This window comes from Rhamphochromis sp. 'chilingali' (genome assembly GCF_963969265.1).
Source record: "Rhamphochromis sp. 'chilingali' genome assembly, chromosome: 16".
In the NCBI taxonomy this organism is placed as follows: Eukaryota; Metazoa; Chordata; class Actinopteri; order Cichliformes; family Cichlidae; genus Rhamphochromis; species Rhamphochromis sp. 'chilingali'.
Window position 1 is genome coordinate 32,462,760 of NC_137943.1, and position 16,546 is coordinate 32,479,305.

A 16,546-nucleotide genomic window follows, 5' to 3' on the forward strand; every position below is an offset into this window, starting at 1 on the left:
CCCTGATGGATTTCAGTGAAATCTAAAATATTGATATTGCTGCTCTTTTGGAAAGGCTGCCATGTGTCTCTAATTCAAGAGTTGCATTTTCCAGACACACTTGACGCTTCCAAACAACCTGCCAGCTGTTTGCCCTCTTTATCCTCACCTTTCCCAGTCCTGATTATGTTGCAGGTTTCTTCCTGTTTTCTCACCACTGTTGCCAAGTGCTTGCTCATAGGGTACTGTTGAATCATGGGGAGTGTTCCTCTAATAGAGATATTAGACTTATTAAATGCCTTGAGATGACTCTAACTAACTAACCTAAAAAGATAAAAGCTTTCTTCAGTTTGAGCAAAAACTTGTAAGCGAAAGCAGCTTAAACTGAGCAAATGTCTGGGGGTGCTCAATGTTGTTTCTTTTTGCTGCCCACACATGTAACCAACACTGCTCCACTATTTAGTTTTTCTCATTAGTAATGAAAAACTGTCTAAAGCAAACCCTGTGCTCCTCTGACTATGGAACTCATCACATTCTGTGGTCAAAGCTTTGAGGCTGTATTGGTTAATTTCTACCCTCTAGTGGTGAAGCTGTTTAATACAGCTTTATTTGGTTTAAGTTTGAAACACTGACACCTGAGTCATCCTGCAGCCAGCATGCATTTTAGATGCATCTTCATATATCGTGAAATTGTTCAACTTATTCAGACTTACAAACATAGCAACATTTCGCTTTGTAAAGTTGATGGTACTTTGAGTTTTTTATTTTAGATTATCATTTGGACTTTTAGTCTTTAGTTCTGCTTACTTTTGTATCCTGGGTTCTCTTTACATTTTGAGCACTGGCTTGTATTTACTTGTTTGGGGTGCAGTTTAGTAGAGCCTCCTCAGTCTACTTTTGTTTCTTGTTAAGAATTTGTCTCTCTCCCATTTGTTACATCCTGTTTTAATTTGATACACAGTTGTTTCTTGTGTCTTGCATTTGACACAAGACAAGCTTCCTTTGTCTCTTTGTTCTTGATTAATTTCAGATGTTCTTGTTTCCCAAGTGTTTCCTTTCCTCTCTCGTTAGCTGTGTATGTAATATATTGCGCCAGTTTCCGTTTGTCCTTTGGCAGAGAGTCAGTTTGTCATTTCTCTGTTTGGTCCCAAGAGTTTAGATTCTGCAGCTTTCATGGAGTTTTAACCTAATTGGTTGGTTGGTTTTACCTTGGTTTTGTCTGTGGGTCTTGGACTTCGGTAGTTTTTGCCACCCCTATTACTGACGAAATCAAAATAAAATGTATTAGAGTCAGGGTGGACATTGTTCTAGTTTTTTGTGTTTCTATTTTTTTGAAATTATTGAAACGGTCTATTTGATGAACCACCTTTCAGTTCTCACAGAAGGAAAATCACTGATATATTAATGATGGTTCAGTTACACTCAATTATTTTTGTCATGCATATCGTCAGTTCCTCTCCTTGTAATTTGGGTCTTTCCCACCAGAGAGAAGGAAACAAGGAAGCAGCACAAGGAAAGAGGAATTTTAAAAAAGGTAACTGTGATATTCTGGATTAGGCTCTTAAAAGGATCAGGACAGAAGGACGTGGATAGGTGCCTTTATTGAACAGCAGGACATCACACACTAACTTGTTGTTTCTTAGCGGTGCAGAAAACTACCCTTTTTTGTTGTTATATATTGGTCAACCAAGAACTAGCCCTGTAACAGGCACTTCTGTATTTTACCACTGGGGGGCAACAATTCACTCTATTACATTCCTCCCCTTTTAGATTTGTAATTGAAGTAAGCAACCCTTTAAAGAATGTATTTCACTGCCCCCACCAAAAAGAAATATTCTGTGGCCCTTACGAACAATGAACAAATGTAGCCATTACTTCCATTATTAACTCTTCACTTCTAAAATAACTGGCAGTAAATAACTAAAACATAACTCTACATTTTCAAAGATTCAGTCTCTTTGGGGGAACTCTGCGTCTCTCTGGGTATCTGCGTTCCACAGATGGGCTTTGGGTGGTTTCTGGGTTGGATACTGGTGGTTCATCGGTTGTCTGTTTAGGTGGTTCAGGAGGTAAGGAGTGTGATGTTAAAATCCCAGGTGGACTTGGTGGTATCTCTGGAACAACACTGTCCATAATCACTTCTGGCCGTCCCTCTGAAACCGGTGAAAATATAACTGGGGGTTTCTCCACAGTCTGTCTCCATGGTAACAGGTGATCCACATGTATTGTGCGTGTTCTCTGTCCCTCTTGTATCAGGTAAGTAACACTTCCCATTTTCTTCAGAACCGTTCCCTGAGTCCATTTTGTTTCCCCCCCCCTGAAGTTTCGGATACGCACAGCGTCTCCCTCCGAAAAAACACGAACAGGTTGGGTTTTGTAATCATGGTGTCGCTTCTGCTCAGACTGTTTCTGTTCAATGTGTCTGCTTAGTTCAGGTTTCAGCAGGCTGAAGCGAGTCCGGATCTGACGTTTCAGGAACAACTCTGCTGGTGTACGACCCGTTACAGTGTGCGGTGTACTGCGATACATGATAAGGAAGTTTGCCAAACGATGACTGAGTGGCAATGTGGCCTTACCATCTGCTTCCAGCACATTTTTCATCAGGGATCGTTTCAGGATTTGTACTGACCTCTCTGCTGCCCCGTTTGATGCAGGATGATAGGCAGGAACAGCTGTGTGTCTGATCCCATTTAACTCCAGAAACTGATTGAATTCCTTTGACACAAGTTGAGGTCCATTGTCTGAAACAAGCTCTTCTGGAAGTCCATATGAAGCCAATAACCCTCTCAAAACCTCAATGGTGTTGTGTGAGGTAATGGATGGCATAGGGAACACTTCCAACCATTTTGAATGACTGTCAATGACAACTAAAAAGTACTGCTTGCCTTTTTCAGCGAAATCAATGTGAATCCGTTGCCAAACTCTCTCAGGCCACTTCCACGGATGGAGTGGTGCAACGGGTGGTGACTTCTGTACAGCCTGACAGACTGAGCAGCTTTGAACCAGTTCTTGTATATCACCATCACAGCCTGGCCACCACAGGTAACTGCGAGCGAGTGCTTTCATACGACAGATACCTGGATGTTCATGATGCAGGTCTTCCAGCACTTTCTGTTGGTAAACCGGTGGAATGATGACCCGTTGTCCCCAAAGAACACATCCTTGTTCTGCTGACAGCTCGTGTCTGCGTGTAAAGTAAGGCTTAAGTGATTCGTCTTGCATATAACTTGGCCACCCATTCATGGTGTAGCTCCAGACCTTGCTGAGGATTGGATCCTTCATGGTTGCTCTCTCAATGTCTTTAGCTACTATTGGTAGCTCTTCCACATGTGAGAAATAGAAGATACTTCCCTCAGCGGCAATGTTGTCTGGCGTATTCCGAGGTAGACGTGACAATGCATCTGCATTAGCATGTTCAGCTGATCTTCTATATTCAATGTCATAATTGTATGCCATTAGAATAAGAGCCCAGCGTTGCATTCTTAGTGCAGCGAGTGTTGGGACAGCTGACTTTGGCCCTAGTATAGCCAGCAGTGGCTTATGATCTGTTATGAGGGTGAATTTCCTTCCATACAGATATTTATGGAATTTCTTTACTCCAAAAATTATGGCAAGGGCCTCTTTTTCTATCTGGGCATACTTTCGCTCAGCTTCAGTTAATGTTCTTGATGCGAAAGCCACAGGCCTTTCCTCTCCATTTTCCATGACATGAGAGATGACTGCGCCCAATCCATAAGGTGATGCATCGCAGGCTAACTTCAATGGCAGAATTGTGCTGTAGTGCACCAACACTTTGTTCTGCAGCAGTAGACTTTTTGCATCCCTGAATGCTTTTGCACATTCCATGGTCCAAATCCATTTAGCATCTTTTCTCAACAGGTTATGCAAAGGCTGAAGAATGGTGGATGGATTTTCCAAAAATCGACTGTAGTAATTTAGAAGACCAAGAAAGGACTTCAGTTCAGTGACGTTTGTTGGTTCTGGTGCATTTGCTATGGCTGCTACCTTTTCCTCTAAAGGATGCAGACCATCCCCGTCAATACGATGTCCCAGGTACTCCACACTGCTCTGAAGAAAGTGGCACTTGGAAAGCTTCACTCTGACACCATGCTTCTCCAGACGTGTGAGTACTTCCTCCAACCTCTTCAAATGATCCCTTTCAGATGAAGCAGTGATGAGGATGTCATCCAAAAAGCAGGTGACATGCTCCATCCCCTGAAGGATTTGATCCATCACAGACTGGAAAAGAGCCGGAGCACTGGAAACACCATAGCTGAGGCGATTGTACTTATAGAGACCTTTGTGTGTGTTGATGACCAGATACTTCTCTGATTCTTCATCTAACTGTAGCTGCTGATAGGCATGAGAAAGGTCAAGTTTACTGAAGGATGTTCCTCCAGCTAAAGTGGCAAACAAATCTTCAGTATTTGGAAGTGGATATCTTTCCTCTTCAACACACTGGTTGACACTGACTTTGTAGTCACCACATATCCTAATTGTTTTGTCTGCCTTTGGCACAGTAACAATAGGGGATGCCCACTCACTTTTCTCAACCTTTGAAATAACCTTCACCTTTTCCAATCTGTCCAGCTCCTTTTCCACAGCTTCTTTTAGTGCATAAGGAACTGGGCGAGCTTTACAGAAAATTGGTGTGGTGTTTGGTTTAGTGTGGATTCTAGCTTTAAATCCCTTTATGCAGCCTTGGTCATCCGAAAACACTGCCTGATGGCGCTGAATCACTTCTAGTACTCCTGGCTTTGCTTCTTTCTGCACCAGTACCTTGTGTACTGTGAAAATCTGTTTCCAGTTCAGCTGTAGTTTCTTTAACCAGTTTCGTCCAATCAGAGCTGGTCTGTCTCCCTGAACAACGATCAGTGGTAGGGTGATGTTTTGAGTCCCATACTGTACTGGTAACATAATATATCCACGCACAGCAATGTGTTGGCCTGAGTAGGACTTGAGCTTTAGCCCACTGGCTGGTTTTATAGGGAAATGAGTGAGATGCATCTGATAATACTTGTCTGATACTACCGACACTGCTGATCCTGTATCCAGCAGCATGGTGGTGTTCTTGCTCCCAAGCGCAACATCCACTGTGTATCCCTTCTCACTGGAGGTGATGGAGTACATTGAATAAACTCCAAAAAGTTCAGCTTCATCATTCCTACTTGAGCATTCATCCTCAGTTTCCAAATACTGAGTTTGCTGACTGAATTTTTTATTCCTGCAAGCACGTGCAATGTGTCCTATTTTTGCACAAACATGACACTTTTCGCTCCTAAATTTGCACTCACGTGCTGAATGCTTTCCACCACAACGATAACATGGTTGCTTCATTCCTGTGTCTTTTTTAGGTCCCTTCCAGTTCTTTGGCTTGTTATTGCCCTCTTGCCTGTTCTGTCCTTTCCATCCTTTGTTGAAAAAATTTGGAGCATTTGTCAAGGCATTTACGTGGTGAGTGTCCTGGCGTCCTGAGAACTCCATCGTATTTTTCGAAGCGAGTTCCATGGATACGGCAATCTCACATGCACGTGGAAATGTAAGATCCTTTTCCGATAGTAGCTTGCGCTGCACAGCATCAGAACGCAGCCCACTAACAAAACGATCCCTCAGGGCCTCATCCAAATATTGTCCAAAATCACATGTGGCTGACAACTGCCTCAGGGCGACAACATAGTCAGAAACTGCCTCCCCTTCTTTCTGGTTACGTTTCTGAAAACGAAAACGCTCAGCTATCACCACTGGAGTCGGCTTATAATGCGCACTTAACGCCCCAGTCAGCGCTGCATATCCCATGGTACTCGGTACCCTCGGAGACACAAGATTCTTTAGCAGCCTGTATGTATCTGCTCCGATCACAGAGAGAAACGTGCACACTTTCTTCTCATCGGAAACATCATTTGCCAACATCCATTGCTCCAACCGCTCCAAATATGACTCAAAATCTTCCTTCGATTCATTATACTCTTCAACACGACCCACATGCATCGCCATGTTAGCTCACCAAAAGCTGTTCCGCTGCAGCCGTGAAGAAAACGTCTTGATTTGTCTTTTTCTTTACATGCGAACACAACCCTCCTACAGCCTCTGTCACGCTGTGGAAATCTTTAGAATCCTCGTCGCCAGTTGTGATATTCTGGATTAGGCTCTTAAAAGGATCAGGACAGAAGGACGTGGATAGGTGCCTTTATTGAACAGCAGGACATCACACACTAACTTGTTGTTTCTTAGCGGTGCAGAAAACTACCCTTTTTTGTTGTTATATATTGGTCAACCAAGAACTAGCCCTGTAACAGGCACTTCTGTATTTTACCACTGGGGGGCAACAATTCACTCTATTACAGTAACAAAATAAAACATCTTCACTTTGTTGTCACAGCTCCACTGACTGTTTATCATTTTGTTACAGTCTGTCGCATTTTCTGATCTCAGATGTCAAATAAATACATAGTGTTCATGAAAACTGTTTTATTTAGGCCTACTTTTAATGACATTTAAACACGCACTTGAGTTTTTTGATCTTTTTATTTATCACACATTAACGGTGAGGGACAGAAAGTTTGAATATGCAACCAATCGTCTTACAAAAAATCTCACAAGACTAAGAGGTGCTCCTCACACTGTGGTTTGTATATTCATGCTGTGTTGCCTCTTTGGTACATAAACAATGTAAGATAGACTCTTTCTCTGTCTATTAGATACATTTTTGAAATTGCAATTTCCCTCATGATGACTCAGTGATCATAATTAGAGAAATGAGATAAGCCCTAAGTGTCAGAGAAAGCTGTGACTGTGAATCAGCATGACCACATACGGGACCTCCTCTAAGATGAGTGAAGCCATCATTAATCCTCCCTGTGCTTCCCCTACTGTGACAAATTAAACATACACTCAGTTTTCAGATTAAATATCTTCATGTCTAAAGCTGAGACAGTAATTTTGATACCTTCTGCAAGTTGTGATAACATATGCATGAAACATAAAGGTAAAGCAGGTACAGGTAAAATTCAAATCCAAATTTTAATAATAAACTACATATTAAAGATTATTTGGTTCCCTTGTGATTGTCAACTGATTCGATGGAATTGTGGGTAATGTAGTTGGAAGAATTGTTTCAGCACTGAAGTTTGATTCATGTGTTATGAGCTGAGTAGCAGCAGCAGTGGTTTTTCAACCAAATCTATTCGTCCTTTTCTTCCCAGATATCCAGCCTGGGATCCTGGAGCCTGTCCTGGAAGCAACTAAATTCTGTCAGTTATGATACTAACAGCAGGTGATAGGAAGTTTTCCTGCCCACTATACAAACTCACTGGTAAAATACAGTCTTTGCTACAATAACACCTGTGTTCAGTTAACATTTACTCCTAAACTACAATTTAAAAAGTGAATTTTTATACTTAGATTACCTTTTAAGTCCCAACTTTGAATCTTGTTTCAAAGTCTAGGGAACTCTAATGCGACTACTTTTAGCACTTGCAGATATGTATTTATTAAATGCTTTTAATCACACACTGTAATTTAGCTGTATGCATATGTAAAGATATTAATGTGCATAAAAAGACAATAAATATTAGTGTTAAAGTGTGATCAAAACATAAAATATTAAAAAGAAATTCACAATTTAAACTAATGACCTCCTTTCCCCATAAGGCCCCAAAATGTGTCTGAGAGGATTTAACTGCATAGACCTCGAGATGGTTTATAAAAAGGTATAAATCTTAATATGACGTTTGTTGTATTTTGTGAATAATCACTCCTTTATTTGTTATGCAACAATACAAAATGATTTACAGGCATAAAAGAATTTCACAAATACATAAATAAACACAAAAATATTGTTATTTGCTTAGAACTAAATAACAGCAGGTGATGAATGAAATATTAAGTGTTTATATGATGCTCATCAATCCTAAATTTTGACCTCATATACAATTCAGCTGTTTTAAAAAGCCACAACTGATGAAAAATCAAGAGCAGGAGATTTGTCATCAACCAGTCACCTGCCTGTCATGCTGGGACCACACCACACAATATCTTTGTGTTTAAAGGGAACCTGAAATGCTACACACGAAAAGGCTAATTTATACTATTGAGCCTTGTTCTCAAAAACAGACATAGATGTAAAATTATCCTTGAATTTTGCTGGAAGTTATAGTTTTAAAAACATGTTTAGCTCCATCTTCTGTCAGTGCAGAACGTGACGTCATGTGATCGGTTGGTTGATTGCGGCCAATAGACTTAAATTAGTTTATGTTAGCTAACTAGGGACAGAATCGATAACTCAGAGGAAAAGTAATGATACTAAAACTAAAAATCAGTCTAAGAGGATCACTTCTATGCTGCCTCTGACTACAACAATGAGCTTCATGTTAAAACCAAGAATATACTGTCCACTTTCACTGTATGTCTCTTTAGCAGGACGTGGCTGGTCGCTGTTTGGCTAGCTGCACTCAGACAGGAAAATCCACCTGTTAATGTTCGAGTTTGTAAAGCACTTTCTAAATGAGGACTGTGTGGAGGAGAGCCTGTTTGAGACAGGTGACAGGTGCTTTCACCGGGCTGACATAAACTGGTTTTTCCTCCTCTGGCCAAGTTTACTGAGCAGCGCAATCAGCTGATGCATTCAGCACTTTTTATGTCATAAGATAATCTTTCTCTTCTTGAGCACATCCAGACACTTTACAACATAATGGCCCATTTTTCCTGTGGACATGCTGATGAGTGTTAGGGTTTCTAATACCCTTTGGTAAAAAAAAATAAATACCTGTTATGTTTTTGGTCTGATACTCATGTAGTAACCTGTTATGTAGTAAACTGGTTGTGTTTCGTTAAAGAGAGAAATTTTTTGTGTTGCATAAAATAGTGCTGATGGCATCTTGCCAATATCTGCTTTGCAAGCTGATGTCACGGCTCAGTACACCCGACCTGGTGAGGAACAGGCTCTGCTCCACACAGTCCTCATTTACAAAGTGCTTTACAAATCCAAACATTACGACTAACAGATTCATTTTCCTGTTTGGTGCAGCTAGCCAAACAGCAGCCAGCCACTTCCTGCAAAAGAGACACACAGTGAAAGTGGACAGTATATCCTCAGTTTGTTAACATAAAACTCATTGTTGCAGTCAGGGGCAGCAAAGAAGTGATCTCGTTAGAATGATTTTTAGTTTTAGTATCATTACTTTTCCTCTGAGCTATCGATTCTGTCACAAGTTAGCTAATATAAACTAATATAAGTCTATTAGCCGCAACCAACAAACGAACCACATAACGTCATGTTCTGTACTGACAGAAGATGGCACCAAACATGTTTCCACTGGGACGTCCAAAACTGAGAATAGAAAAATTGGAAATATTCAAGATTGAAAAACAGATCATAACTCGCAGAGACAAAAGGAAGGAGGAGGAAAATACCGAGTGCTAGAATTTTTTCCCCCTCCGCGAATCGCTACCTTATTGTGGTGGAGGGGCTTGTGTGTCCCAGGAATCCCAGGGGCTATGTTGTCCAAGGGCTTCTGCCCCCTGGTAGGGTCTCCCGTGGCAAATTGGTCCTGGGTGAGGGACCAGACAAAGAGCAATTCAGAAGTCTCATGAGAAGAACACCAAAGGAACAGTTCACCCTGCCTGGGATAGGTTTATCGGGGCCCCGCCCTGGAGACAGGCCCAGGGAGGGTGTCCGAGGGTGAGTGTCTGGGGCCAGGCCTTAGTCCCCACAGCCTGGCTGAGCACAGCCCGAAAAAGGGGCATTGAATGTCACCATGGATCAGGTAGCGGGGAAGGATGCTGGACAGGTCTGGCGTGCCTGTAAGGTTGCACTGGGGACGTCTGGCAGAGGCCCCAGTCTGTGAGATCTTCAACGCACACCTCCAGCAGAGCTTCAGCACCATTCAGAGGGAGATTGGGGACACTGAGTCTGAATGAACCATATTCAGAACCTCCATTGCTGAAGCCGCTGCACTGAGCTGCGGCCGCACAATAGTTGGTGCCTGTCGTGATGGTAAACCCCGAACCAAATGATGGATACCAGAGGTGAAGGGAGCCACAAGGCTGAAGGAGTCCTATAGGGCAGGTGTCCCCAACCAGCAGGCCACGGACCGGTACTGGTCGATGAGTCGTTTGGTAACGGGCCGCAAGAGTTAAGGCTCGGGTGTGAAATTCATGGTTTTCAGGGTTTTTATCGTTAACTCGATTTCTCTGGGTCTTTTCCCGTGTTGTAGTTGTGTGTCTTATTTTGAAAGAAACATTTACGCGTTACCATAGCGACCAGAGAGCATTAAAGGGCAGAGAGGAGGATGTTACTCTCAATGTTGTTGCCGCATTTCAGGAGGACGCTGCTAATAAAGTTACACAATTTCACAGTGAATTTGTGTTTATTATTATATTTACAAAATACCACAGTTTTTGTTTTGGTCCTATCATTTTTTTTGTTGTATTTATCTGCGACACCTTAAAGGCTGGTCCATGAAAATATTGTCTGATATTAAACCGGTCCGTGGCGCAAGAAAGGTTGGGGACCACTGCCATAGGGCTTGGTTAGTCTGTGGGACTTTGGAGGGAGCTGAGGTACCGACAGGCCATGTGAAACATGGCTCAGGCAGTGGCTGAAGCAAAAACTCAAGTGTGGGAGGAGTTCAGAGAGGCCATGGAAAAAGACTTCCAGACTGCCTCGATGAGATTCTGGCAAACTGTCAGGCGACTCGGGAGGGGAAGGCTGTGCTCCAGCTGCACTGTGTATAGTGCAGGTGGAGCGCTGCTGGCTTTGACTGAAGAATTTGTTGGGTGGTGGAAGGAATTCTTCGAGGACCTCCTTAATCCCACTGGCACGTCTTCTATGGAGGAAGCAGAGTCTGGGGATGAGGGGGGAGGACCCGCCAATCTCTGGGGCAAGGTCACTGAGGCAGTTAAACAATTCCTTAGTGGCAGAGCCCCTGTGGTGGATGAGATCTGACTACCTGAAGGCTCTGGATGTTTTGGGGCTGTGTAGGTTGACATGCCTCTACAATGTTGCATGGAGATCAGGGGCGCTACCTCTGGATAGAATTTTTAGGCGTAGCCAAGTGGTGGAAGGCCTTCACCTGGGTGGTCTCAGAATCTCTTCTCTGCTTTTCGCAGATGATGTAGTTCTATTGGCTTCATCAGGTGATGGCCTCCAGCTCGCACTGGAACAGTTCACAGCCAAGTGTGAAGTGGTGGGAATGAGAATTAGCACCTCCAAATCTGAAGCCATGGTCCTCAGCCAGAAAAGAGTGGGGTGCCCGCTCCAAGTCAGGGACAAGTTCCTGCCCCAAGTGGAGGAGTTTAAGTATCTCTGGGTCTTGTTCACAAGTGACGAGAGAAGGGAACGGGAGATCCACTGACGCATTGGTGCTGCGGCTGCAGTGATGCAGATGCTGTACCGGACCATTGTGGTGAAGAGAGAGCTGAGTGTAAAAGCAAAGCTCTCAATTTACCGGTCCCTACCCTCACCTATGGTCACGAGCTGTGGGTAGTGACCAAAAGAATGAGATCCCAGATACATGCGGCAGATATGAGCTTCCTCCAAAGGGTAACTGTAAATTCTACACACACTGCAACCAAATAATTTTATAATTTTTTCTTTAAGATGTTAGTGTTTACACTTCAGATAAAAGAAGTTGACATTTTCTCATCTGGATTCTGTCTTTACAACACTGTGAAGCTAAATTACAAAAGTATAAAAGTACAGAAGTACCAACCCATTCTGAAGTTTAATCTTTATTGAAAACTGTCAAAACACAAAAATGTTCCCAAGACTGAAATATTTAAATGTATTTATTTGAACACAAACTTTATATCATTGCTTTCCAATAGCCTTTAATCCTGTGTAATGAATTACTTTTCAAGCAACTTAAAGAAGTCCAGATGCTTTTCTTTCCAAGCTCCTCAGACTACGATGACCCGGATGACTGAGAACCTTCACAGACGAATTGCTTTTAGTGACAAGGAGCACAAAATAAATCTTGAAATTAAAATGCAATCAAATGAAAATCTCCACTTTTGATCTTAAAGCAAAAGTTTTTAGTTAAGAAAGGTAAAAGAATTTCAAACATTAAGGCCCATGAAGTGGAAGAGAAACAACAACATACAAATGCATCAAAAAGTAAAATATTCACCAAACCTTTAAAGCAAGGAGAAGTTTAAATTTTCAAGTGGATAAATAATTTTGTAAATGAATAATCATCATGAGCAATGAAAACATCCATGGCTAAATAGACTTGGGAAAGAGCTCAACCTAAAAAACTGGAAAAACTCAAGAGACCAGCAAGAAGTTGTCAAGGCACCACCCATAATGTTTGACTGACAGCTGATCTCTGCACAGTGCAAAATGCCAAATCAATCAGAGAGACAACATGAATTTGGAATGAAATGAAATACAGATTTAAACCCATAACAATTTGAAAGACTTTACTCTATTTCAGTTTAATCAACTCAGAACTTGTTCCAACAGAGTAAAGCCAAAGTCCAGCATAGAGCGGCTGAGTGAATGTGGTCTGGACTCTGTGGAGGAGAGTCATGGTTTCAGAGACGCTGTATAAGGACAAAATACCTGCTCTGTGATCCAGGTACACTCCTACTCTGGAGGAACGAGGACCTGACATGGGTATTTCATTGTTGTTGTACCAAAATGTGTAACTGTTGTTGGAACATTTTATTGCCCAAGATTTGTTATTACGTCCAAAAATACCTTCATTCCCACCCTCTGCTCTGCTGATATTCTTGTATGCGACTGCTACAATAACTCCTTTTCCTTTCCACTCCACCTCCCAGTAACAACGTCCAGTCAGACTCTCTCTACTCAGGACCTGACAATAAAAAGCAAACCTGTCTGGATGATCCAAATAAGACTGTTTTTGACTCATAAATTCTGCTTTTCTGTTCCCTCTTGTTAATAACAGCTGTTTTTGTGCTGTGTTTGGATCCAGTGTGATGTCACATGAATATTTTAAGAATCCAGCTCTGGTCTTTGGCTCTGGTCGTGACAGTAAAACATTCACTTCAGTGACTGTCAGTGAGATGTTTGTCCGTTCCTCTCTCAGAATGTCCTGTAGTTTATCTCTGACCTCTGACACAGCTGCTGTCACATCCTCAAAGTAGCTCAGAGGACGGATATTGATGCTGGATGAGTCTGTAGACTCACTGAGTGCTGACAGTGAGGGGTAGTTGTGTAGAAACTGGATGTGATCCTCTGTGTGTGAGAGCTGCTTCAGCTCAGCATCTTTCCTCTTCAGCTCAGTGATCTCCTGCTCCAGCTTCTCCTGAAGCTCTTTGACTCGACTCACTTCAGTTTCCTGCTGGGATCTGATCTGCTGCTTCACATCAGAGCTTCTTTTCTGGATGAGATGGATCAGCTCAGTGAAGCTCTTCTCACTGTGCTCCACTGTTTGATCAGCAGACTGATTGATGGCCTCCACCTCCTGTTGAAGCAGCTTCACATCTTTCTCTCTGTCCTGGATTCTCTGCTGGATGTTTTGTCGACTCACCTCCAGCTCTCTCTGCCTCTCAGTCCTTTCTGCTGCAGCTGAGACTGTGTCGTGGCCTTTATGTTCATCCACAGAGCAGAGATAACAGATACTCTGCTGATCAGTACGGCAGAACATCTTCATCACCTCATCATGACGAGAGCAGATGTTCTCCTGGAGCTTCTTGGAGGGCTCCACCAGCTTGTGTTTTTCAAAGGCAGGACATTCATAATGAAGCCTAACATGTTGTTCACAGTATGAGATCACACAAACAAGGCAGGACTTGAAGGCTTTCATTCTTCTTCCAGTGCAGACATCACAGGCCACATCTTCAGGTCCAGCATAGCAGTGATCAGCAGGAGCAGCTTGGAGTCCAGTCTTCTTCAGCTGCTCAACTAGAATTGCTAACATGGTGTTTTTCACCAGGACAGGCCTCGCTGTGAAAGTCTGTCTGCACTGAGGGCAGCTGTAGATTTTCTTCTTTTCCTCTTCATCCCAGAAGCTTTCAATACAGTTCATGCAGTAGCTGTGTCCACAGGGAATAGCCACCGGATCCTTCAGTAGATCCAAACAGATCGAACAAGCAAAGGTTTCTCGATCCAGCTGAACTCCTTTCTGCGCCATTTCTCCTCTCAGTGTCAGTGACTTTGTTACTTTCACTTTCTTATAAATGAAACTACTCTGAGCTCTGATCTAAATAACATGTTTCTGTAGCGAATGGGACCTGTCAGCTCCTACACGTCACCACATGTTGGCTACACCCATCTTCAAACTTTTTTTTTTTTTTTTTTTTTTAAATACTTTAATTAAATTTATGCACATATTACAATCTCTCGTTGGGAGACAACATTTGTGCAACAACATCTTGAAAAGGTTGAATAAGAAATCAAACGAAAAAAAACAAAACAAACAAAAAAAACAAAACAAAACAAAAAAAAACACATATATACATATACATAAATATATGAAGGCCATTTTTATGACATATAACAGTTTCCTTTCTGCGAACACTTTAACATACATGTGGCTTACTTAGTACACCAAAAACACAATCATTAAAAAGATAGAGATTGAGTCCCATTGTCGCATATCAAAGCAGCCTCTTTACATGAATCCCTCAGTAATTCTAAAGATGACAAAAAAGATTTTAATTCAATTTTCAATACAGTTAGGGAAGGTCTTTTACTTTGCCATTTACATTTGTGTATGTGGTATTTGCCCATAATTATCACCACCTTGTGTAGCATGGACAGTTCCTTAGATGGATCACCATTATTATATAAAACTTGTGTTAGAGTCAGTGGGGTCATCCCATCTATTCTTATACTCAACCAGTCTAATAAATCTTGCCAAAAGTCAGTTGTTACTGAGCAGGAAAAAAACAAATGATCAATACTTTCCACATTTTGTGAACAAAATCCACATGGCTCTACCTCAAACCCAAACCTTTTTTTAAGCATTTCAGCTGCTGGGTAATATCCATTAATTATTTTAAATTGCATTTCTTTGACTTTGGGGGGGATAGGCCATTTTAAAAAGTGCGTATATTTGTTCGTTATTTTAACATTACTCCCTTTTAGTTTTGTGTTACTGTTAAAGTCGTGAAATAATTTGTTTTTAAATATCTTGTTCATGGTTTACACAGAGCGGAGGTGTTGGCTGTGTCCCAATTAAGAGACTGCACGCTTGAAGTACGCATTTTAAGTGCGGTTACGTCACCGCCACGCGACGACGGCTGTCCCAATTCGAAGTGTGCTTCAAATGCATACTCCAAATGCGCCGTCGATTTCCCCAAATATAAAGCGTGGTCCGGTGCACGCTTCGTGGTCCCATATATACCACAATTCATAGCGCGGCGGTGGGTGTGGATAATTTTGCCGCAAAATACGGCAGAAGGGAGCGGCTGAAGAGGTTGTTGTTTTTTTTTCCAAACTTTATTGAAGTCATAAAGCGAACAGTCAGTCATTCCAGTTCAGTTTGTACAGTAGACATACAAGGCAAATAAGAGTAACAATATACAGTACAATGAAATAAGAAGGATAAATAAATAAAGGATAAAAAAAGAAAAAAGGGGGGAAAGTGACAGACTTCATAACAACTTTGTATTTGAAAGTTGTGACAGCTCATTCGTTAAACATTTCTGAATGAATTTCAATCAATGATAAACCTTTTTTATTGGAAGTTAATTTAAGAGAGTTTAAGTAATATTCAATTTCAATCAAAAACAAATTAAATGATGGGGTTGGACAGTGAGGGGGCCTCTCTAACGTGCATGGGCAAATTATTCCATAATTTTGGAGCCACAATAGAGAAGGCCCTGTCCCCTCTGAGCTTCCTCCTGGATCTCGGTACCTCCAGGAGCAGCTGGTCAGCTGACCTGAGAGACCGACAAGGTATGTGGGGATGAAGAAGCTCAGAGAGGTAAGGCGGGGCAAGCAGCTTTAAATGTTTTCCAAAAGCACACTTACCTTATCAGTGTTTTTCAAACTTTTTACAGTGTGTACCACCTGATTAAAAAATGTCAAGCTCTCCTAAGTGCCACTATGAAAGCATGAAACTCATAAATCTTATGAATCTAACACAAAATTAGTATTATTAAATTGGTCAAATTAGTATCTGCAGTAAAGATTTTTTCATGCATTGTATACATTCTACCACAGGCAAAGTTGCCTCCATTTTTATATATATTTTTTTATATTTTGTAATAATTTATTTGTAATTTTTTTATTCTGTTTTGGGAGTGTTTTTTATGCATCTGTATTATATTATACATGCACATTAAAAGTGAATCTCTGTCCAAAAGATGCACTCATTTTAATTTTTACTAACTATGAGCATCACTCATTAATCTCCCCCAGTAATTAAGGTTAGGATGTGTATTTTCTTTATTCCAATCCATTCTTCTTTTGCAGCATTTAAATAACCTTTATCAGATTTGATGGTTTTGTTACAGACAAAAGTGTTTTGCTTTTCTTTCACAAATGTGGGGATTAAATTGTGTTTAAATGTACAAAACAGTGATGTCATGTTTTGTGACGAGGACCCAGGCACAGAGAGACTTGATGAATTTAAGAATCTTATGATTTAATAAA

General features: G+C 41.5%; 1 protein-coding gene across 1 annotated transcript; it reads right to left on the minus strand.

Moving 5' to 3' along the window:
* Window positions 1-12,404: 12,404 nt before the first annotated feature.
* On the minus strand, window positions 12,405-14,093 carry LOC308383544 (tripartite motif-containing protein 16-like; the record flags this gene model as incomplete). Its single annotated transcript, XM_080861588.1, has 1 exon — window positions 12,405-14,093. Exon 1 carries the CDS (start codon window positions 14,076-14,078, stop codon window positions 12,405-12,407), a length of 1,674 nt encoding a protein of 557 aa, XP_080717714.1. The 5' UTR covers window positions 14,079-14,093.
* Window positions 14,094-16,546: the final 2,453 nt, after the last annotated feature.